General features: G+C 36.4%; 2 protein-coding genes across 2 annotated transcripts; one reads left to right on the forward strand and one right to left on the reverse strand.

Annotated features, from left to right (window-relative positions):
* The first annotated feature begins 10,996 nt into the window (after positions 1-10,996).
* On the forward strand, positions 10,997-11,464 carry Dad1 (dolichyl-diphosphooligosaccharide--protein glycosyltransferase subunit). Its single transcript, XM_067769577.1, has one exon. It carries the CDS (start codon positions 11,060-11,062, stop codon positions 11,393-11,395), a length of 336 nt encoding a protein of 111 aa, XP_067625678.1. The 5' UTR covers positions 10,997-11,059; the 3' UTR covers positions 11,396-11,464.
* On the reverse strand, positions 11,008-15,531 carry Rcd4 (Reduction in Cnn dots 4). Its single transcript, XM_067769578.1, has 2 exons — positions 15,134-15,531; positions 11,008-11,725 (listed from the first exon to the last, which is right to left on the reverse strand). Exons 1-2 carry the CDS (start codon positions 15,469-15,471, stop codon positions 11,458-11,460), a joined length of 606 nt encoding a protein of 201 aa, XP_067625679.1. The 5' UTR covers positions 15,472-15,531; the 3' UTR covers positions 11,008-11,457.
* Between the last annotated feature and the right edge of the window lie 8,460 nt (positions 15,532-23,991).

The following is a 23,991-nucleotide window of genomic DNA, read 5'->3' on the forward strand; positions in this document are numbered from 1 at the left end:
CCGTCTAAATAATATATTCCGTTTTACATTTCAATTAGGGTTATGCAATATACAAATTTGCATGCCCAGTCTCTAAAGCTAATTAAGCACCTATAGTTAATGCATTTTTCATACCTACGCATGTGATATCAAATATTTAATTGTTATTCATTTTAAATTTAATAATTCGAAATTTACAAATGTGGTATGCCGTACATATTAGCGCTCGATAATCATGAACCTGCGTAAAAGGTTCAACGCTCATTGGCCGTCAACGGCACTATTTAACACCCTTCAAAAGTGTTCTTCCTTACAATATAATTATATTCGAACGAATACGCCCTAGGCGTAATATATGTGCATAGCATAAAAAAAAATACATTTCAGGCCTGAAAAAAAAAATTGCAATTTGCATTCATATGGATTAGAGTTGTGTTTTTTCGTTCATTTCAGAGATTCGATTCCCTAGCTCTTTCTGATGGACGAACAAGTTATTCCTTTTGTTCATCGGTTCCCTTTCCTTTTCAAGCAAATATGTCCGCTGCTGCTTTCACCCGCAAAAACAAACAAAAAACAAAAAAAAACCCCACCTAGTATAGATGCGGGTGGGTATGCTGCAAGGGTTATGAGTAACTATGCTAATATATGCATAGGGGTTTAATTAACTCCAAAAGAAAGTTACGAATTTCGAAAGATCCAGGGAATTTAAAGAGTATAGATGTGAATTGTAAATAAGATCCTCCCGAGTTTAAGAAACGTTATTAGTTTTCTTACAAAAGAGGTTTTCCATTACTAGTACATACATACACTGCTGCAGCAATGCCACCCACAGAGAATACCACGCATATTTGGTGCAATTGGCCTCACCAACATTCGTGCCCAGAATTTATGCGTAGGTATATAGGAATTAACAATGCTCGCGAACGAGAAGGGAGAAAGGATAACCTAAGATAAAACGAACTAAAGGGAACAAATGAACCAAAAGAACAATTAGAATCGCGATCGAAGATCTAGCCTACTTGTTCAGTTGAGAAATCCGGTCAATTGAACAAGTTCAGAATGAAACGACCCAACTCTAATATAGATATAAAGTAATTCCCCCCCTTTTTACCACTCAGGTATATGCATATTTTTAAGCGTCTTTTAAATTAGATTGTTTCATATTTCATGAATCTGACATAAATTAAATAAATTTAAAAGCCCTCTTTACAGCTTATGTAAATGCATAATTTTAAGCATATGTTAAATTAGATTATTTCATGAATCTAACCTAAACTGATTAAATTTAAAGGCCCTATTTACAGCTTATGTATATACATGATTGTAAGCATATATTTAAAGTGTATTAATTCACGACTATAACCTAAGCTGATTAAATTTAAAAGCTTCCTTACAGCTTATGTATATACATGATTGTAAGTATATATTTAAAGTGTATTATTTCACGGCTTTAACCTAAGCTGATTAAATGTAAAAGCTTCCCTACAGCTTATGTATATACATGATTGTAAGTATATATTTAAAGTGTATTATTTCACGAATCTAACCTAAACGGATTAGACTTAAAAGCACCCTTTACAAATCATGTATATGCACAATTGCAAGTGTATATTTAAGTGTGTTATTTCATAAATTAATTAAGTTTAAAGGTATAAACAAAAATTTGGTTTCCGAATACGGAACGAACTCACCGCTTGTTGCTGGTAAATTGGTACTATTCCTTGCCGGTAAGTTGTCACAGCTGGGTGGTTGCAGCAGGCCTATATACGGCGGCCCGGCTGGTTATTGTTACTAGTGCAGGAAGTGGTAGGTCTGGTGGTTATTGTACGTTTGGTTGCCGCTGCCGATGGGGTTGTACGGTTGTGGGTGCGCGGTCGAAGTTGTCGTTGTGGCCACTGGCGATGGTGGTTGGCGCAGTTGGTGGCAGTTGTGCTCATGGTTGGTGCGTCGAAATGATTGTGGTTGTGGTGACCGGCGTTTGTTATGCCGGGCTTAGGTCGGTGGGCCTATATGAAGCGGCCTGGTGGATGTTACGCGCTTGGTTGGCGCTGCCGATGGGATTGCGGTTGTGGTGGCTATGGAGGTGGAGTTGGTGTTGGACGCTTTTCCAAAGGTGGTGGTGTACTTCGTAAACGTAGAGAAAGGAATTTATCTTTGGATACCAAGGGTTTCTCATCAACAATTAGTTTAATGCCGTCCGAATCCGAATCGGAATCACTAGAACTTTCCTCAATAGGTGTGACTGTGAAACGCTGACCTACTACTTCAACTGGATATTCTTTACGTTGAGCTTGTGTCAACACAACAGTTGATGTAAGCAATAGTGCTAATGAAGCAGTATATTATCTGAGCTTGACGCCTTTGCTGTTGAAGTTGTGTCCATAGATGTTATATGATCCTTTTGTATAATCGCAGGGCCGCCAGCAAATTAGGCTCAAACAAATCACAAATCTTCCTCGTTTTTTTCCGGCCGGAAACTCTTGGCCATTTCTCTGCTAGTCGTTTTTCACACTTCTTTTCTCCTTCACGGCCGGAAACTCATGGCAATTTTCGCTAGTGGTCGCCCGTCTGTCTTTTTCCTTGTTTTTCGATACTTTTTATCGCAACTTTCGCCACATCACTAGGTGTGTTCGCGCGAACACGCTCCCAAGTGGATCGTAGCCGTAGACCGTAGCAGCAGACCGTAACAAAGTTTGACATCTTGCTAACATATCTACACACGGCTGTCACTTCGAGTTATCCGAAATCTGCACACGTGAATTTTGAAGTATAACATTTTATTATTAAATATCTTTTGTATTTTGCTTAAATTTAATTATAAATAAAATATATATAAATATAAAATATAAATGACCCCACAGGCAAATAAGCTGAATTGATGAGCAATGCTAACATAAACTTTTTTTGGTTGAGACTACCGATTTTTTAGATTGACTAAAGTAGGATTGAAAGAAATCGCCAGGCGCTACCACCGATTAAGTCGATAGTGGCTACCGAAAAATCGGATCTTTTTTCGAGAAGTTCGGTCTCTCCTCTCCCCACACAAAAACGCCCCTTTGGATCTTCCCATGAATCTACTCATCATGCATAGGATTGCGTTAAACGCATATATGTAATACCAAAGAGTATATATTTGTTAAGAGGCGTCACGCGATACTTTGTTGTTGCCAAAGCAACCCTGTCATGTCGAATGTGATTCTCAAGGAAGTTTTGTTTAGTTTTTTTTAATTGAATCCTATATAGTTATGCGGTAAAGTGACTTTGCATAATTACGATTTTTGGAAAGAGAATTAATTAATTAATTTAATACAATCAATAAAATAAACACAAATACCCCACGAAAATATATAGAAGGCGTTTTTATAAATACATCTGATAAAAAAAACCAACGACTACCTTGAGAAAACATCGAGTAATTTGCTTTGGCAACAACAAAAGTATCGAGTGACGCCTCTTGACAAATATATACTCTTTGGTAATACTCCTATATTGCTACAAAAGGCTAGGTACATTCCCAAACACCAGAGTGCCGATATATTGCTGTTTAAACGTTTTCGTTTTTGTATTCATGAATCGAATGTACCAAAATTTTAACTTTTTCTTGTCACACTTATGCTGCTACAATCAGAGAAATTTTATAGGCTGTGTTGTTTTGATTTCGAAATCAAAACACATCGAGAGCATTTTCTATTAGCAATAGCTGTGTTTTTTTTACTTCTATATACGTCTACGCTTTATATGGACTGCTAAGCGACAAACTTTAAATACACCTCTGAAATTGCTGCGCATAAAATGTGTCCTACTAAATTTCAATACGCATTATACCAAAGAGGATAGATATACAAGAGGGCGCACTGTAGAGTTGGGAACAGTTTATGAAACCCATCGCGGTTCTGAAAGATCTCGATTAGGTTTTAGCAGTCTGTTTTGCTATCTGCTTTCGTATCCACCACCTTGAAATAGGTGAATTCGAAGAAATGTCAAAAAAAGGCAGCGAACAAAAAACAAATTAAGCGCGATGTTTAGCAAATATTGTGATAATAGAAACTGAATTATATCGAAATTAATTGCATAATTATTAAAACATACCATTGGAAATAGAAAACACTAAAATTTTCAAGCACATGTGTAGGAAAATGAAAACAGAACCCAAATAGTAAGCAAGATGGCAAATGAAAAAATTAAATGTGGCTGCTGTCTCAAAATATGAAATAGCAAGTGCATATGATTTGTAGATTGTATTGTATTGTAATTTAAATGTGCACAAATATATGTATAAGCATATGAAAATTAGTTAAATAAATTTTCAATAAAAAAATCGTGTGCTTTAATTTGTTTATCTAATGTGAAAAAATCAATATGTTGAAGAATATTTATGTACATAAATATACACAAAAGTCATCCATTCTTTGCTCGACGGAACCATACAGGTGATGGCTGGAAATCGGCTGATCAGTGTATGTTGACCTGCTGCCACCGTGATGATTGTATGTATTTACGAGCGAATGGATGAGGACATTCGGAATATTGCCTGCCGATCGCAGCCATTGAACTTTTGTGTTGGTATATTACGTATATTAGAGCGTTTCAAAAAATATCCAATTCGACTGAAAATTTTGCTGGGATTGATTGGATGCAATAAAAGGCTTTACATATGCGCATCCACAATGTTATTAATATACATACGAACTAAATTGGTATTTTTTTTAATTTGATAGAAATCATAAGATGTAAATCCTTTGTTAAATTGTTGCTATCCAATCGAAAGTTATTACAATTTATACATAGAAAACATGAAACATGGCTCAATTATACGATTGGCTCATCTCATTAGCTGATTTTATTTTTTTCATTTCACTGGCATAGAAAGGTATTTTGTGTCTGTAGAGATGAGCCAACCATAAAGTTGATCCATGATTTTTACATATAAAATTGCATGCTCTGAAAAAAATAAATAAGTTTTTTCATTAGATCACTCCTTCAAAAGTTATTCGAGTAAAAAATTGTAAAATCCTATGTATAGGTAACTATTAAACAATGCTTATAGAAAATTTTATGAGCTTTAGTGCTAGCAGCATCTTTTTTGTTTTTGTTTTGCTCGAAGTAAAAATCCACATAGTTAACTATTTTTCCAAACAGTCTAATTTATAGATTTATTCGTAGCGTGAATCGATGGACAAAATCGTTTTTACGATTGATTTCATATTAAGTACACCAATTTCATTCATAAATTCATCATAAAAATGGAGAAGAAGAGATTGTTGATACAAACTTCACCAAAAATAGAAAAAAATAAGCAAAATTGGTATGTTTCTTTGGAAATTTGGCAACATGGCATGTCGGCTCGAGCTGTAAAAATATTTTAAAGTTGATGATGTCAAAGCTTTAAGACAAGGGGATGCGGTAGCAGAAGACAATGCTATGAAATTTGGCAACGTTGCCAAATATCTTCAGCTCGAGTTGACAAAAATTTGTAAATTCAATTCGATGATGTGATCGTTGTGGGCAAGGGTGCTGCGGTAGCAGGGCGAGAAGCAATGCTGTGATGGCTTACGAAGAAATGATTTTAATGCATGTACATATGTATGTACTTATGTACATATGTACTTTAATAAATTGTGTTAAGATGTTGATATTCGTAGATTCTTGTCAACATGGCAAATTTTTTTCTAATTGGGGAATAAACTATTATTCTCCAACTATGCGTCTGCTGACCCCTTTGGGCGGCCACTTGGCTTATCTTACATTTATCTCTTCTTCGTTCCTCGGGCAGTGTCATAGGATGATCCTGCGAGGCTAATAACAAAATGCTGAACAAACAGTTCATGCTTAATTCTTACAAACCTGGATACCCTAGCAAACAATTGCTTGATCTTTCCCGCCTCCAAGAAGGTAGGGGAACATCGCAATTGTGGAGATTTAAACTACGTTTTATTTATAAACACTTTAAACTATATTTTTCAATACTCCTAAATGTATGCGTCTATTTTATTTTTCATTTTTCACAATAATCAAAACTTTTGAAAATTTAAAAATCAATATTGAAAATTACAAAGTTCAAAGTAACTAAAATACAAAGTTAAATAAAAATAATAAGAACCCTACATCAATAAGCGCTATCTGGCACCTGCCAACACAGCCGTTTGATCCAGGCAAGTATTAGAAGCCCCTAGACAAAATCCACACAGAATCGGTAAACGCTTTTGCCGATTTTTAAAAATGTTATGAAACACCATACTCAAAAATATTCACTTTGGAGTATCAAGGGAGGTCTAGTCCTTATTCACCTGACTCTGCCAACTCAGTGGAGATCCCCTCCTTCTTCTGTTCTGCCTTCGTCCATTCGCACAACATGACCTAGTCACCGAAGCCTTTGGGTTTTTATTCACGGTACTATCTTCATATATGTATTCGCATATATGCGAAAAGCTCATACACGCGATATTGAGCAGGGTGATGCAGTAGTAATTGGTGCAGTTTAGGACTCGTATTTCTTGTGGTTAGGGGAGAGCACACGCAAACTCGTGGAGGGATGGTTAAGTCCTGGACTTGCTCAACAAAATTATTGGGTTTTCAGTACAAATCGTGTATATATGAACATTCCTTTAAGTTTTCAGGTGACCTTTGATCTTTTACTCTTTACTGAAACTCAGGCCGCGACGACCTTACACACTTGGACAGCCAGTGGCTTTGGTTAAACTCTCCTTCTGCGCTACTTGTAGATTCCCAAATAAGTGATTGGGCCGAATTGGCCGACAGTGGCGTAGTGAGGTTTTCTTGCGCCCGGGAAAAATATTTTTTTTTGACCCACCCCCTTACTACGCCACTGTTCCTTTTTTGATTTCGCGAACAGAGTGAAAACACACAGACACGATCTTTCCTATGGATGTTTAGCCATTAGAGTCTCGGAGGTCCGATCTAGATGTTAGCTTTGTATTTTGAATTGAGGCTATAATATATACTATTTTTATTCATGTAATCGGTTATCTCGGCGATATTTTCCGTTAAACCGTTGCGATTTCATTACAGAGTTATGAATTGCAATTGTGGCAGATGTCACTGTGGGGGAGGGTGATGGGTGGGCACGCCGTGAAGGAATATTTTTGTTTAAACATATAGGTTCCACACAATGTTAATGCTAGTACATAGTTTGTATTAAAAAAGTTATAGTTTTCCTTTAACCCTTTCGGACCGGAGTTTTATTCGGTAAATGGGAATAGCCTGAACGAAAAATTATACTCATACCTATCCATTGGGATAAAAAATTATGTTATGCATACTATAAAATCCCGAAATCGTCCTTTTATCCTGGGACATATAATCCCAATAGGCATTTTGGGTGGGATATGAGATCCCAATAAGCATTTTATGTGGGATATATAATCCCAGTAATTTTTTAATTGGCTTTAAAAGTTAAAAAAAGAAATTGAGAATAAGATGTATTGACAGAATAATTCAATGTATTTTATTTTGAAAATGGTTTAATATAATATAATTAATAACTTATTTATGAAAGGGTCTAAAACATTTGTAGCAGAGCGCGTTGTTACAGCCTGAGCAAACCATTTTTGTTCGAGTTTCGATTCCAAGCGAGGTGCAGCGTACGCAATGACAACGCTTTTCTTGTTCCACTGGCATATGGTCTCCAATATTGAGTCAATCAGTTCTTGAACGTTTGGATGGTCTACCTCCCTTCCGACGGGGAAATAATGAGCGCCTTTTACTTCCTTCCGAAATCATTTGCTCAGCAAGTGGGACCAGAAAGTCTTTCAGGGGTTTGCTTTTTGTTTTCACTATCCAAGCATTAGAAGTTTATAGAAAACTTTTTTCTACCACTTTTGAGACTTGCGGTTGAAATCATAAACGGCTGCCTTTTTATCAGTAAGATCCACGCCATCCATGACTTTGTTATAGTCGCTAATACTTTTGCTTTCTCTGAATGTCTTCAAGAGATGCCGTGTGACAGTTTGAAATTAATGGGACTTCTTTTGAATCCATCCAGCGGACTACCAAAATGCCTCTGGAATTAACTTGAAATTGACTTTCTCCTCTGGTTAGTTAATAATTTTATAGATGTGAAAAATCTATCAAATACTAAACAAACATCCTTTTCACGAACAGAAGATACCAATTTAAGAACGACTTTTTCTGCCAGAGTACTAGGTTCGCTCGGCATAGTATTTGCTTCCTTGAGTCACACCGCATCCACAACTTTATTCTCTGTTTTAGCGGTTTCATTGGTATATATTGGAATGCACATTTACTTCTAGCAGCTGGGAAGGTATGCTTTAGACATTGCAAAACATCAGAAATGTAATAATCCTTTGACACGTCATCGGGCTTATCACAGTCATTGTAATAAAGCTTCGATGATAACAGCATAAATCGATCTCGAGACATACAATTTTTCATAACAGAGTTTTTAAGCGATGGATTTTTACTCCAATAGGCACGGTAACTTGTTGTAATGCATTATAAAGGAAACTCCAAGAAATACCAGAATTTCTTTGGGGTCCCTTAAATTTCTTTTTGATTGAGCTCGGCGATTCTAAGCTGTATTGGTGCATTCCGCAATTCTAACACACAAGCTGTATGGAAATATTTTGGAAAATACTTTGAACTCGCTATCATCTGGAGCTATGGCTATTAAAATTTTACAGAAGGATTAATAAAGCTCTGGGTGTCATCAGGAAAAACATTTAACCACTGGGCAGCTAAAATAGTTTCGTTATTTGCTCCAGAATGTCCAGCGACCGTATCAAGATTATCATCATTTTCTATTTGCGAAACTAAAGCGTTTACCTCAGCATTCTGTTGGGTCACATTAACACAGTCCTCAATTTCTGAAGCATCTTCGGTCTCTGCGTCGCTACTGTCTAGCAAGTAATCGCTTCCTGATTCCTCAAAATCACTACCCAAGTCTGATTCCTCACACATTATACGCTCCAAGTCCTCAAGATTTAACTTACGTTTCGCCATCTATTGGGACAAATAATCCCAGGTAAAAAGAGTATTGGGACAAATAATCCCACATAAAAAGCTTATTGGGATTATGTATCCCACCTTCATAAACTCTATTTTAAATTACCCTTCTTTATTAAAAATTTGATTCAAATCAATTGATATCACTTATTAAAGTCTTTTTTTCATAAATAAAATACGAAATATCTGATAACACTTTTATTGCGACTAATTTTGCGAAAAAACGAAGCCAAACTGATAAAATTTGATGGTAGTGCGCGATTCCGTGAAATGTGACATCAAAACGCAAAAATTTATCGTTATATTTTTGTTTACAACTCATAAACGATACCTAAATCTGTTCTTGGGAGTTTTTCCTTAACCAATAGCGTACATAGAAAATAAAATACAGACGTTCGAAACTTGCTGGGATGTATTATCCCAGTAGTCCCGAAAGGGTTAAATAAGGTTGAACACTTAACAATTCTTCTGCCCTTCTGACGCACTTTTCACCATAAGATGAGGGAGTAAAGATGAACACAAAGTATTGCACACTTATATATATATGTATGGATTTATTTGAACACATACTATCTATACATAATATGTACAATGATTTTGTAAGATTTTAATTAGTTTTCAAAAATTAAGGCAAGCTTTCCTTTGGACCACTTGAATGCACAAAAGCCGTGGGCATTTCAACACTTTCATATATACATACTTACATATATATATTTATACGCTTGCCTCGCTACCTACATATTCTCACTTATCACACATTAACCAATTGTAATACACATTCAAATGTATGTTATCACTTTACACCTTTTTTTTCTACATTTTTCTATTGACTTTCTTAGATTTTATTTAAATGGAAGACAAACGCCGTCGACATTGTAGCACCTGCATATATATCATGGTTCAACTATATACAGGTTGGCTCGTCTGTAAAGCAACAAAATATATCTGTTCAAATTGTCAAAATCTGTGTATTGGTGTTGGTGCGAATGGTATGGAATGGAAACATAAAACTTAGCAGTTTTTTATGTGTAAGTAAAATGTTGCCAATGTATTAGAGTTTGCCATCTCCTTTTGACAATCCCTTCGACCATGCAATGACATAAATAAAATCAGCTGACGAGATGAGCCAACCTGTACATAATTGAACCATGATATATATGTAGCTATGTACATTTATACACATACCACGGTACCTACCTATTTCCACTTCTGCACATTTATCCAATCTTTATTACACAAATTTACATTTGCACCATCACTTAACAATTTTCTTTTGCATTTTACAATTCAATTTGTAAAGTTTTATTAGGCACAACAGCACAAAATTACGATTAACCCATCAGTTAGAAAAACACTTGTTTTCTTTGGATAACCAAAAAAAAACTATGCAAATGAAAATATAAACAAACAAAAGTGTCAAAAATGGCTGCGCGCACGAACAAAACAAGAAAGAAATAAAAATGACAGCCCAGGCTGGTACGGACAGAATAACAAAACGCATGGTGAACACCTAATCTGGTTTTTCTAGAGGAACACCAACTTGTTTCAGCGAAATGTAGAAACTCTACAGTGCGCCCTCTTGTATATCTATCCTCTTTCATTATACTCAGATGTAACTGAAATATGTGTCTTTGTTTCACTCTCTACACTAATTCTATGTATTCTATGTGTGTCCACAATTCATCGCAACTGATTCAGCTATATGTTATACCCTATGACCATTAAAGGGTTGTGTCTCCGCTTTTCGGTACACCCTGTGCTGTAGCAGTAGTTATTTAACCACTGTCGCTAGATGGGTCTCCTAAGCATTATCTAAGAGGATAGGCATTTTTTTACGAGCAAACGTAAACGTTTACGCGCGTGAAAAAACGGCTAATATAGGAGTATTACATATATGGTTAAACGCATCCTTATGAAAACCTGCTTATGTGACGGTGCTTTAAGGTTACGTTAAAGCCATCTATATGAAAATGTTGAATGTGGCCCGGCCATTATAGAAACGTCAGACTTGCCTCTATGTAGTCGATTGTATTTTTCACACCTCTATTTATCAACACCGCGACGTGTCTCCTATTTGGTATTACATGCGAGTACAAAGATGGCTGTTAAAGGAGTGATAGAAAAGTTCTATATTGATTATATTGAAAATACTTCGCGAAAGCTGAAGATCGTAGACGCTTATTTGGGATACATCTTCCTTACTGGCGTAATTCAATTCGTATATTGCTGTTTAGTTGGCACATTCCCGTTCAACTCATTCCTCTCCGGTTTTATAAGTACAATAAGCTGTTTTGTGCTCGGAGTGTGTTTACGACTTCAAGCAAATCCGAAAAATAAAGCAGTGTTTTCTGGCATTTCACCGGAACGAGGCTTCGCAGACTTTATCTTTGCACACATTATATTACATTTGGTGGTGATGAATTTTATTGGATAAAAATGTGTCGTATATAAAAATTAAATAAATGCTTTAGTTGGGTATTGATATATAGATCATAATTATAAATTCTCCATAAGGAGATAACAGTCAAATGGGTCCACTTCGGTGTCGCAAAATTCTAACATTAGTTCAGGCTCTGGTATGGTAAATTTTAATGCCGTTTGAGGTTCTAGCCAATGACACAATTCCGGTGCAGGTACTTTGTTAATCTTCTTAAATTTATTTGGGTTGGCGTTGCTCGGTTTTTGTATTAATATAGAATCGTTAACATTGAGTGGTGTCAAATTTTTAAATAGGACTTGATCAGCATTGAAGTTCAGCCTTTGAGTTACCTATGGGATAACCGCAATTGTAATTTCGATATACAATCTCGTACATGTAATAATTTGAGGCTATCTGTGCTTAAGCGGTGTAATCCATAACGGCAATTATGTACTACGCCATGGCCCTCTCAAAAGTAGCGTTTTGGTCGCAGGATCAAGACTCCGAAAACGGAAAAGAAAAATGTGTAGTCGTTCAAAGGATATTGACGAAAAACCAAAAAATAACCCCGGATTCCTCTGAAACCGGGGTGTAATCCACAGTATTTTGGCGTAAAGCCTTTGCGTTGGCGCCCTTCTGCCGTGCTTATAAAAAATTAACCTGGCCGGTCCACCAGTGGGGTGGGATCATAATTAAATCCGTTTGTACACACCATCCTTTCCTGTGTACAGCATTACTACAGCCACAAAAAGTTTAAATTTCCTTGGCAAATATCTCTTCACAGACGCAATATTTTTAATTTGCGTTTTCTGACACCCCTCCCCATATTTTTAGACGTTTATTAAGATTGTCATGCTGTTGTATTAAATTAACCCCATAACTTATTTTAGTCTTATTAGAGGTTGGATTTCCATAAAGAACTAATGTAACATCATTTAATTTAACAATTTTTGTGTTAATGCAAAATAGTGGGAAGCAGTTGTTGTTGTATTAACGTTAAAGACAAGAACAACACTCCCCGAATGCTTTGGGTAGTGCTATTCGATGTTGATGGTCCTTCTAGGCCATACCGCCATCCCCACCTCGCCTGCTAAATATGGGTATGATAAACTCATATTTGTAGCAGATTACCCCTCGCATAGGTGAGGTTGACTGTTGCGAAAGCTTTGTATTGCACTTATCAACACCTTGAATCCCAGTGAAAAGCAGTCTTAACATTAACTGGGGGTATTGATTTGGCTTAGGGTTATTTGGTAAAACCGCGACCGAAGCCCGCCTATACAACGCGAAATACTGTACTTTTTTTGGTAATAGTCTAGTTGAGGAGTCGACTGCTAATACGCTACCAAACGACGCGTCTTGACATCAGTATTAATAATCCGAAGGCGGAAAATAAAAATTTTAACGCGTTCAAAAGATATTAACGAAAAACCGAAAAAAGACCCGCGGGTACCTCCGAAACCGGGGGTCGGATCCATAGTATTTTTGCGCAGAACACCTTTCTGCGTTGGCGGCCTTCGGCCGCGATTATAAAAAATAACCCTGGGCTACGCCATGCCAAGTCCGGGTGTGTGGTATAACCGTGGCTACCGCCACGGTGATGCACAATTTTTTTTGGGGGTACGAACACAACAACAACCACATGGAAATCGCCAACTTCAAATGCAAATATCTCCGGACAGAGATAAAATTTTTCTTTTCCGCCATCGGATTATTGTTCTCGAGATTAATACGCGTCGTTTGACACCTCTCTCGATATGTTTGGTAGCGTATTAGCAGTCGACCCCTAAACTAGACTATTACCCTTTTTTTTTTTAAGAAAATTAAATTTCTTGTACATTTACTATTAGACGTACAAAAAAAATAAGGCTCTGGTAGGTGCGGACATGGATACTATGTTTGCCGTCTGTACACTCTCCTTCGATACCCGCTGTCGGTATCACGGACAGGACCAAAAATCTCCCGGAGAACTTTTCTAACGAACACTCTGAGAACCATCTCACCTTCTCTCGACACCTATGATTCCGATCCATGAATACTTCACTTAAATTGCCTACTCAGTCCAAACAATCAAATGTTGGCAAGTTTTTCTCTGTTTGATTTCTGAAATTATTTTTGCTGTGAATGCTGGTTCCCGAAAATCCTTCAGTTTCGAATTTATATCCGTCAATAGCGACGTGGCCGCCAAGGCGCGAATGCGCTAACAGTGGGCACTTTCTCTTGTCCTCATTTACCGCAAGACCCACTTTTTTTGCATCTTTATCTTATCCAGAGAATCCACAGTGCGTTGGTTCAAGCCAATAACAATGTCAACATACGCCAGTTATTGTCGCACTAATGTTGTTGTTGTTGTTGTAGCAGTGCTTCGCCCCACCTAACAGACGCGACCGATCACAAACTGTCATCAATATCCTCTAACGGGAGTCCAAGGAAACTTGCTGTTTCAACAGGGGTGGACCATAGGGAAAGGGGTGTTAGAGGCGTTGGTTCCACATTACAATTAAAGAGATGGTTGGTGTCATGTGGGGACACATTGCAAGCGGGGCATACATTTTGTATGTCGGGGTTGATTCTGGATAGGTAAGAGTTTAACCTGTTACAGTATCCAGAACGAAGTTGAGCCAGAGTGACACGCGTTTCCCTGGGGAGTATGCGTTCCTCTTCCGCAAGTTTTGGATACTTTACTTTGAGTACTGGGTTCACCGGGCAATTCCCGGCAGAAAGGTCCGACGCCTGTTTGTGGAGTTCACCAAGGACCTGCTTGTGTTTTTTCGCTTCATACGGCTGTGTTCTCAGATGCCGTATTTCCTCAAAATGCTTACGGAGATGACTCCTTAAGCCCCTAGGCGGTGCTGGCTCGTCAATCAGATGTCTGTTGGGATGCCCAGGTTTCTGGGTATTCAACAGGAACTGTTTGGTCAGCATCTCGTTTCTTTCCCTGATGGGGAGTATTCTCGCCTCATTATGTAGATGGTGTTCTGGGGACATAAGAAGACAGCCCGTGGCAATTCTGAGAGCAGTATTTTGGCAGGCCTGTAGCTTCTTCCAGTGGGTAATTTTTAGGCTTGGCGACCATATGGGTGACGCGTAGCACGTAATCGGCTGGCTAATTGCTTTGTATGTAGTCATGAGCGTTTCTTTATCTTTTCCCCAGGTACTGCCAGCAAGGGATTTGAGGATTTTGTTACGGCTCTGAACGGCTAATAATAAATTGCACCATTACGGTTTAGTATTGCTGCGAGAATTATCTTCTCCAGCATTATGTTAACAACCCAAAGTTTGGAGGGTAATTCTTTAATTAAGCTTACAACTGCTAAAACTCGTCCAAGAATATCGGGAGGACTAAGAACTACGAATCCCAAAGCGAAAATTAAATTTATTTCTGCCAAATGATATTACCAAAAAACCGAAAGATTACCCCGGACTGCTCCGTGCGATCCATAGTATGAAAATTTTCAATTTCATTTGCAAATATCTCCTTCGGATTGGTTGTCCTGCGTTCAAAACGCGTCTTTCGATATTTTTATATGAGTTTTGGCAGTTGTCATCTAAGTAAAGAACTACTGTAGGGTGAGGAAGAGAGGCAGTTGGATAAATTTCTCCGATTTTGTTTTAGTTTCGCACGCAATTACATAGAAACTTTTGTTATACTTGTTTTGTAGTATTGAATTGACCTGTCTGTTATTGCATCAAGTATGAACCACATCTTTTAGTAGGGTCACACCGCTTTTGCGCTTATAGCCTCATTGATAGGTTACTTTGGGTGCTATTGCTGCTTTTGAACGTGGTGTCAATTCTATTTCCCTCCTGAATAATGGAAGCTGTAAAGCTTCGACTTGTTTAATTTGATTTACTTCGCGTAAAATGGTATTCATTTCGGCTGTGTGGTACTTTCTCATTTGCGGATCATTCCCGACATTTTTGTACATGAAATTTCCGATAGCACCAGCGGCTGTTAAGCTTTTGGTGCTCTTCGCTTCCTCTTGACTTTTGGCCTTTGAGATATGCGAGGAAGTCAGCAATCTATTCCGACATGGTGACTTTGGTTTAGATCCATTTATTTTGACAGACTTTCGACCACAACTCGACATTTTGAAAGTTTAGAAATAAATAATGAATCGAAATCGACAAGTTTATGATCTCACTTAGGCCACGGCCATAGATGAATGGATTTGCAACTCTTTGTTTCGAGAGAGCGCTGTCAAAATGCACATTTTTTATACCATTTATTAATGATGCCACTCCAAAGAAAAATGAATAGATATGAAAATGGGGATTTTTGACATACATTTCGGCGATTATAGTTTCAATCATTTAATAAAATGATAGTCGTAAAATATTTATTTCCTTAAAGTTATTTTACAATAATACGACTAGCTAGAGTTAAATATAAACAAATCTAAGTAAAATTTACATTTCGATTAAATTAATTAGTCAAATATTGTAACGCATTTAACTCGCAGTGAAAACCATATATTCTTTTGAAATTTCAGTAAATCGGACCTATGATATAATAGTTAACATTATTTAATGGATAGGGCTTATCCTACATGTCTGGCGTTCCAGGTTCTGTGATCAAAATGGACTGGTTGCATCGGGAGTTCATATTTACAAAACCTGATTTTAGTGATAACTTTTGAATGGGAAATAATATTTACCCTCCGCCTTCAAACTAATAATACTTACACTAAGACAAGTATTTTTATCCTTTTTCCAATAATTTTTGAACGCTATTCTACAGTTGTAGGTCAAACTAAAGTTTACCAACATTTTTGGCACGTTTTTCGTTTTGGTTGGCACATTTTTTGTTCTGGCACCCGCTTCAGCTGGCGCGAGGGATTTATCTGTGATTGTTGCCAGCAACAACTAGAAGATAAATCCCTCGTGAGAGCGAAAATATGAGAGCGTAAACAAAAGATTCGTATCAATCTAATCTATGCCACGGCTCGTTCGATGAATGAATGGCTTAATGGCCTCGACAAAATCAACTTTTTCATATAATAGCAAGAAAAAATTGAAACAACTTGACGGTACGGATGCTTTTGTACATTGTTTACTATATAGTTTGGCAGCTTAATTCGAGGTTATGTTGCGAATAGAGTGGAAGGCACTCGCAGGCCGTGAAAATTGGCACTCGAATGGAGTGGAATGAAAAACAGTAGGAAGACCAGAGTTGCAATGGATCAATCATTGGATCAATATTAAAGATAAATTTAGAAAAAATAATTAAATACTTGAGTATAAGCAAACATTTTCTCTCAATTACTGCAATTAAGGTGTATATATTCCAAAATTATAACATATTATGTCTGTTTAAAAATGTAACTTCAATTTCCCTAAGATTTCCGTAATATGGCTATTAGTGATGTGTGTGTGTGTGTGCAAATTTTGAGCGATCAGCTGTTAGTTGCGCTACTTGGTAAAGTTTACAATGCTTTTGTACTCTTCCCTTCTTATTTCACCATAGCATAGATGAATGGATTTGCAACTCTTTGTTTCGAGACCGCGCTGTCAAAATGCACATTTTTTATAACATTTATCAATGATGCCACCCCAAACAAAAATGAATAGATCTGAAAATGGCGATTTTTGACATAAATTTCGGCGATTATAGTTTCAATCATCTAATAAAATGATAGTTGTAAAATATTTATTTCTTTAAACTTATTTTACAATAATACGACTAGTTAGAGTTAAATATATACAAATCTAAGTAAAATTTACATTTCAATTAAATTACTTAGTCAAATATTGTAACGCATTTAATTCGCAGTGAAAACCATATATTCTTTTGAAATTTCAGTAAATCGGACCAATGATATAACAGCTAACATTATTTAGTGGATATGGCTTATCCTACATGTCTGGCGTTCCAGGTTCTGTGGCCAAAATGGACTGGTTGCATCGGGAGTTCATATTTACAAAACCTGTTTTCAGTGATAACTTTTGAATGGGAATATTTACACTCCGCCTTCGAACTAATAATATTTAGACTAAAATAAGTATTTTTATTCTTTTTCCCATAATTTTTGAACGCTATTCTACAGTTGTAGGTCAAACTAAAGTTTACCGAAATTTTTGGCCCGTTTTTCGTTTTGAGTGGCACATTTTTTGTTCTGGCACCCGCTTCAGCTGGCGCGAAGGATTTATCTGTGATTGTTGCCAGCAACAACTAGAAGATAAATCCCTCGTGAGAGCGAAAATATGAGAGCGTAACCAAAAGATTCGTATCAATCTAATCTATGACCATAGTACACATGATTCAATGACAAGAGGTTTGCTCTACAGACACATTTTTTGATAATTGCAGCCATTTTGCTCCCAAATCTAATTGACATCCGTTAACTGTGTTATTTCTTTGCGAATTTTCGAAAAATATTAGTAGTAGAAATAGGAAGCAATCAGTTTACAAATACCCGATAAGTACTGAACTGCATAATTCCTTAGAACATTTATTTTAATTTATGATGAATTTATTAACTATGACAGGATCTATTACTGTGGCTGAACATAGGTTTTATGAAAAGTACGGACACAAAGGAATCGTGCACTTTCGTAAACCTATGAACATACGAAACTTAAACTAATTCAAAATTCATCGTTCAACGTCAAAACCTCGACTATTAAATCGATTCACGTAAAAATGTCATTAGTAAACATTGGAGATGCCATAACGAAGTGTACTCATTGGGCATGTTAACTTATTCAGGTAAAAGTCTAGAACAGGAGTCTACTGCTAATACGCGTCTAAAAATATCGATAGAGGTGACCTCGACAACAATAATCCTAAGGCGAAAAAGAAAAATTGTATCTCTGTCCGGAGATATTTGCAGTTGAAGTTGGCAATTTTGATGTGGTTGTTGTAATGTTTTTGTGCACTGAAAAAGATTTTGTGTACAAAAGGGAGTTTGCACGCATTTAATTTTGAACCTACCTCATTGGTGGACCGGCCAGGGTATATAAGCTCGGCTGGAGGCCGCCAACGCAACCCGAGGTAATTTTTCGTTTTTCGTCAATATCTTTTGAACGAGCTAAAATTTTTATTTCCGCCTTCGAATTATTGTTATCGAGGTATCGAGGTCAATATGCGTCCTTTGACACTTCTCTCGATATTTTTGGGCGCGTATTAAAAGTCGACCTTCTGTTTTATTAATTCCGTATATTCGGAACATTCGTCTCCATTTAAGAATTTGGAGAATCGGTTTATATTTGGAATATTATGCATATCCCGCCCTCGTGAGGTAGTATCAAATGAACGTATTCCAAATATTCTAAATTAACGGTTTATCCGGAACGCTCCCATGAATACTTAACGGAAAAGAGCTTTCCGAAATTTCGGAATAAAAAGATGAATACTCTCTGTCTGGCAGGACCGAACAAAAGCTTAACTGTTCTGTCAAAGCCAAGGTAGGAATATAAAGTTCTAAAAGAAACAGCCAGTTTCTTTATTTTTGTTTTTGTCAGTTCATTGCGGCTGCTGAGTTCCGTATCACCCATGTCGCCTGCCTGTTCAAAATCATGCTATCTTAAAATATTTTTCAAAAATTTCCCAATTCAGAATTTGTCACAAAACCGCCCTATATGAGAGTTAGATTTAAAAACGCGTCATCTCAGAATGCTTTTCATCAACTCCCTCTTATGATAAAATGCATTGAACTTATGCTCATATAGGGAGTTTCTGAAACTAATTTTGAGATAGTGCATTTTTGAATAAAATTCTAATGTACGGCATTCTTCAAACAATTTCTGAAAGAATGTCCAAAACCAACATAGCTTTACCAATTCACGAAATATTTAGTAGAAAATGAATTATTTCCCCAAAAACTTTTGGCAATTACAAATTTTGTATCACTACTAATATACTACCAAAGATACTGGTCTACTACAATTTTACTGAAAGGGATTGAATTACTCCCCGTTTTGCTTACTTCGTAAAAGCAACCAGTCCAGATTTTTCAATTTGGGAGTGTCAAAGATCTCTCATCATTGAAGAACAAACCTCTAGTAATTGAATCATGCATAGTACAGGTCATGGTTCAATTATGTACAGGTTGGCTCATCTCATCAGCTGATTTTATTTATCTCATTGCATGGTCGAAGGGATTGTCAAAAGGAGATGGCAAACTCAAAATGAAACTAACACGTTGGCAACATTTTACTTACACATACAAAAACTGCTAAGTTTTATGTTTCCATTCCATACCATTCGCACCAACACCAATACACAGATTTTGACAATTTGAACAGACATATTTTGTTGCTTTACAGATGAGCCAACCTGTATATAGTTGAACCATGGTACAGGTCTACAAGTAGGATATGTAGCAGCACGCACATACACAGCCACGCTCATTGTTTACTATATAGCAGGCATGCTTAACCAACGAAACGATATCATTTCGTTACGATAATCAACGTTAATAAACGAAACGAAGTCATTTCGTTTCGTTTATTAACGTTAAGATCGTCAAATTAACGAAATGATTTCGTTTCGTTTTCTGCCATATCAAAACGAAATCAAATCGTTTATGTTGATTATTAATTTCAAACTATGCTGGCAAAGCTGATTGATGGCGGAGTCATTAAAGGTGAAAGCATTAGCCAAGCTGATTGCAACTTTTCTCATGAATTTTGACAGTACAAACATTTCTCAGAGTATTTTTGACATTACCACCAACGAATTACACAAACAAATTACATAGAGTTTGTGTGTGTATGTGCGCTCGTTGTTGCCACCTTACGGCTTCACCATGGCTATAGCATTGCCAGCACAATTCAAACATAAAGTATCACGTTTTTGTTAACGTTTTTAACGTTAACGAAAGCTTTTCGTTTCGGTTAAAAACGAGATACAATTTATCTTGATAATTTCTTTATCGATAATATTTCGAAGTGTTTCAACGGAAACGGTGGAAATTTTTTGATAAACGATTAGCTTAACGTTAAGGTGCATCCCTGCTATATAGTTTGGCAGCTTAAACAGAGGTTATGTTGCGAATAGAGTGGAAGGCAGTGGACTAGGCAGTCGAATGTCATATAATGAAGGAATGGTGTTCGGAGTTTTTTCAATGTTTTAAACAAAAATGATAAAAGCTTTAATATAAATAAAACTATTGTTTTAATAACAACAAAAACGACTTATATATTCTATATACATAAATTCGTAAGAATTATCTCACTTTAAAATTTGAGTTAAATAATTTAAAGTTTTTTTTTGAAACTGAGTCGAGAACTGTGCGTGTGAATGTTCGAATTTTCACCGATCAGCTGTTAGTTGCGCTACTAGGTAAAATTTACAATAGCCACGCTCCCCTAATAAAATGCTTGTTCTTGTTCGTTTTTTTTTTGTGGATGCTATTTGGCACTGTTGTATTTCTTAAGCCCCCATTACTGATACTTAGCATAGACTTGACTTGACTTGGCGTAAACTTGGCAACTTAGCCATGATTATACTCCACTTGGCGCATAAAATCTGGCATCATAATCAGCGTTGAAATTTATTTTTAAATAAATGTCAATTTGTATGACAAAATGTCAAAATGAAATGGTAACAAACAAATGGCATCTCAAAATGTAAACGTCGCTTAGAACTTACATAGAAAATCAAAATTCAACAGACTTCTAAGTCAAGTTAAGTTTTGAGTAATAAGTAACATGCAATGTTCATTTAACAGAACTGTAAGTCACAGCTCGCAAGCCAAGTCAAGTCTATGCTAAGTAACAGTAATGGATCCTTTAGGTCCAAGAAAAGTGCAGGAGCTGCTAACGAAAACTGCGAAAAATTTTTATCGTAAAATTACAAAGAAATTCCCTTATTTACTTTCAACCGAGCACTTAACTACATCCCTCTTTAGAATCCATATGTTTTCGCCAATTTTAATTAACAAATTGTGATACTTTATTTCCGGGAACGATTGCTAAAAATCGTCGGGGGAGGTATTAAAAGGCGCGTTTTTGCTCGCTTCCAATAATTCGAATACTTTTTCGCCTTTGGGCTATTGATAAAAGGACAAAACGCGTCTTTTCATTTCTCTTTCCACATTTTTGGACGGGTTATTGCAGTCAACCTCGGTTTCACACTGTTTTTCGCGGATAACTTTTGAACGGGTAGAAAAACTTAGCACCCGTGTTTGTATTCTTAATACTGGAATAACTACGCGTCCCCAGATATCCCAATTCAAGACTTTTGTATAATTTTCTGTAGGACCCATATAGGTGCACTACATTTTCACACTAAATGCGTTCAAAAAATTTACCATCACAGCAACCCATATCTGATATTCCGGCCCTTTTTTTGTTTCCCTGCGTCGCTTCCAACGACAACAACCCCGGTAACTTTTGACATTTCGTTCAGTGTCAAACGCATGTTCCACGCAGGTTCCACTGAGTTTCACAATAGTTTGACACTGACCGAAGTGTCAAACTGCAATGTGTTAGAAAGAGAAAGGAATTGCTCTCTTCTCATACAAATCATACTTGTAAACCTGTACTATGTATTTCACTACCAACGCATATGTCGTGGCAGCACAAATTTGTATGGACAATGCACATAGTACAGGTTTACAAGTATGATATGTATGAGAAGGAAGCAATTCCTTTCTCTTTCTAACACATTGCCGTTTGACACTTCGGTCAGTGTCAAACTATTGTGGAACCTGCGTGGAACATGCGTTTGACACTGAACGAAGTGTCAAAATTACCGGGGTTGCTGTCGTTGGAAGCGACGCTGGGAAACAAAAAAAGAAGCGGAATATCAGATATGGGTTCCTGTGATGCTAAATTTTTTGAACGAATTTAGTATGAAAATGTTGTGCACCTATATGGTTCCTACAGAAAATTATACAAAAGTCTTGAATTGGGATATCTGCTTGCAAAAACGCTCCACGTCATTTGACCGTCATTGTGCGGTCACGGCCCTTCCCAGCAAAAATGTGCCCGTAAATTGACTAGGAAAATGACTAACAGCTGTGTCGATGGAACACGTAAATCGCTAAGTAGCATTTGTACAGGGCAGCAGTAACATTTGTGACCAGTCCATTCCGTCGTACCTATTTATGTGATTGTCCATACTGCTCACACATATACGGTTTTAGGTTATCGAAAAGTAAACAAACTATAGTGCTGTACTGTTCTTACATTCACGTTCTGGCAATCATTTTTTGAGTTATATACCTGTAACTTTACGAGTATTTTTACGTTAATATGACCGTCTTTTGACTAGTGTTATGACCGTTTTTTTACTTGGATTATACTGCTATATAAATAAAATATTTCTTTAATTCAAATCTATTAACATTTCTTTTATTAAACATTTTTACAATATATTACATTATTTATAATAGTTGTAAATTATTAACTATAAGAAATTCCTTAGCAAACTTACCTGCAAAGCATTAGAAGTCTCAGCAGAAGCATAAATTAATTTTGTCTCCACTTTCTGCGTAGCCGACAATTTCTTAAATTCTTCATCTGAACGACGAGCTACTTGTTCGAAATTATATGCTGCCTGCAAATTATCTGTACAATTTACTTGTTTGAAATTATATGCTGCTTGCAAATTATCTGTACAATTTATGCATAAATTTTTTGGAAGATTATCAATTGATGTTGCGTGCAACTATGGTAAACGGAATGGCTGATTCGCAGAAAATTTTTGTGACGTATTTGAGGGTACATAGCATGTAAGAAAAGGCAAGCATATATGTATCGGGCATTTCAATTAGGCCATCTCATTCTGCCATACTAACAATTGTGGAACAATGTGGGATATTTTGTTGTTGGTCGCCATCTTTGGTCACTAGATTTTTGCTGGGTTGTTAAATTTTAGTAACGTTTGCACTAGCAAGAGTAGATTTTTTACATTTTTTTTTCCCATTTCGTACCTATTTATGTGATTTTGCATTCCGCTCCCACTTATAGGATGTGGGCTTAGTGCTGTGCTGCTCACACACGTCACAATGCTCGTCATTGTGGCGGTCATATTCTCCGTCATTTCACTCTACATTTTCGAGTCATTTGACATTCAATTTTACTGCGGTTTTACCATTTATATAACCGCCATATAACATGAATTTTACCTGCCGATTTACTTTACCTGGAGCAGCCATATGAATAAAATATGAACCAAAAAAATTGAATTTTCAATATTTATTATTTTCATTATTATTATATATGTACATGAAATTGGAACTTATATTAATACAGTTTATATAAAAAAGAAGAAAGTACTTTAATAATAAATAAACTCGCTTAATAGGTTTTTGTTTTCCAATTGAAATCTTTTCTAAGCGAGCAGAAAATAATTTTAAGCTTTAGAAAAAACTCCAATTATTTGAATAATCTACAACTTAAAGCTTAGTAGAAATTCAGATTAAGTTTACTCCTTTTTCAGATCAAGAATATTCAATTCAAGCAATAATTCTGCAACTCTTAGCAGGAGTATTGATTGGTTTCAAGTCTAATTCCGACAGCAATAGGATCACGTCATACCTTATTATATATGTGGGGATTCTTACATTTTTACACCCCTTTTATTCCCAGTAATGCTTGAGACTTGTTATTTAAACACAAACAGTTTATTATATTATATTTAGATTAAGTTAGAATTAAGA

The sequence above is a fragment of the Eurosta solidaginis genome, chromosome 2 (genome assembly GCF_040869045.1).
Source record: "Eurosta solidaginis isolate ZX-2024a chromosome 2, ASM4086904v1, whole genome shotgun sequence".
NCBI classification, from domain to species: Eukaryota; Metazoa; Arthropoda; class Insecta; order Diptera; family Tephritidae; genus Eurosta; species Eurosta solidaginis.

Excerpts from the sequence above, each read along its gene's own strand:
- Dad1 (XM_067769577.1), top strand. The coding sequence starts at position 11,060 with ATGGCTGTTAAAGGAGTGATAGAAAAGTTCTATATTGATTATATTGAA.
- Rcd4 (XM_067769578.1), bottom strand. The coding sequence starts at position 15,471 with ATGTCGAGTTGTGGTCGAAAGTCTGTCAAAATAAATGGATCTAAACCA. Across the intron at positions 11,726-15,133 it reads GCAATAGCACCCAAAGTAAC|TCAAAGGCTGAACTTCAATG; the intron begins CTATCAATGAGG and ends CCCATAGGTAAC.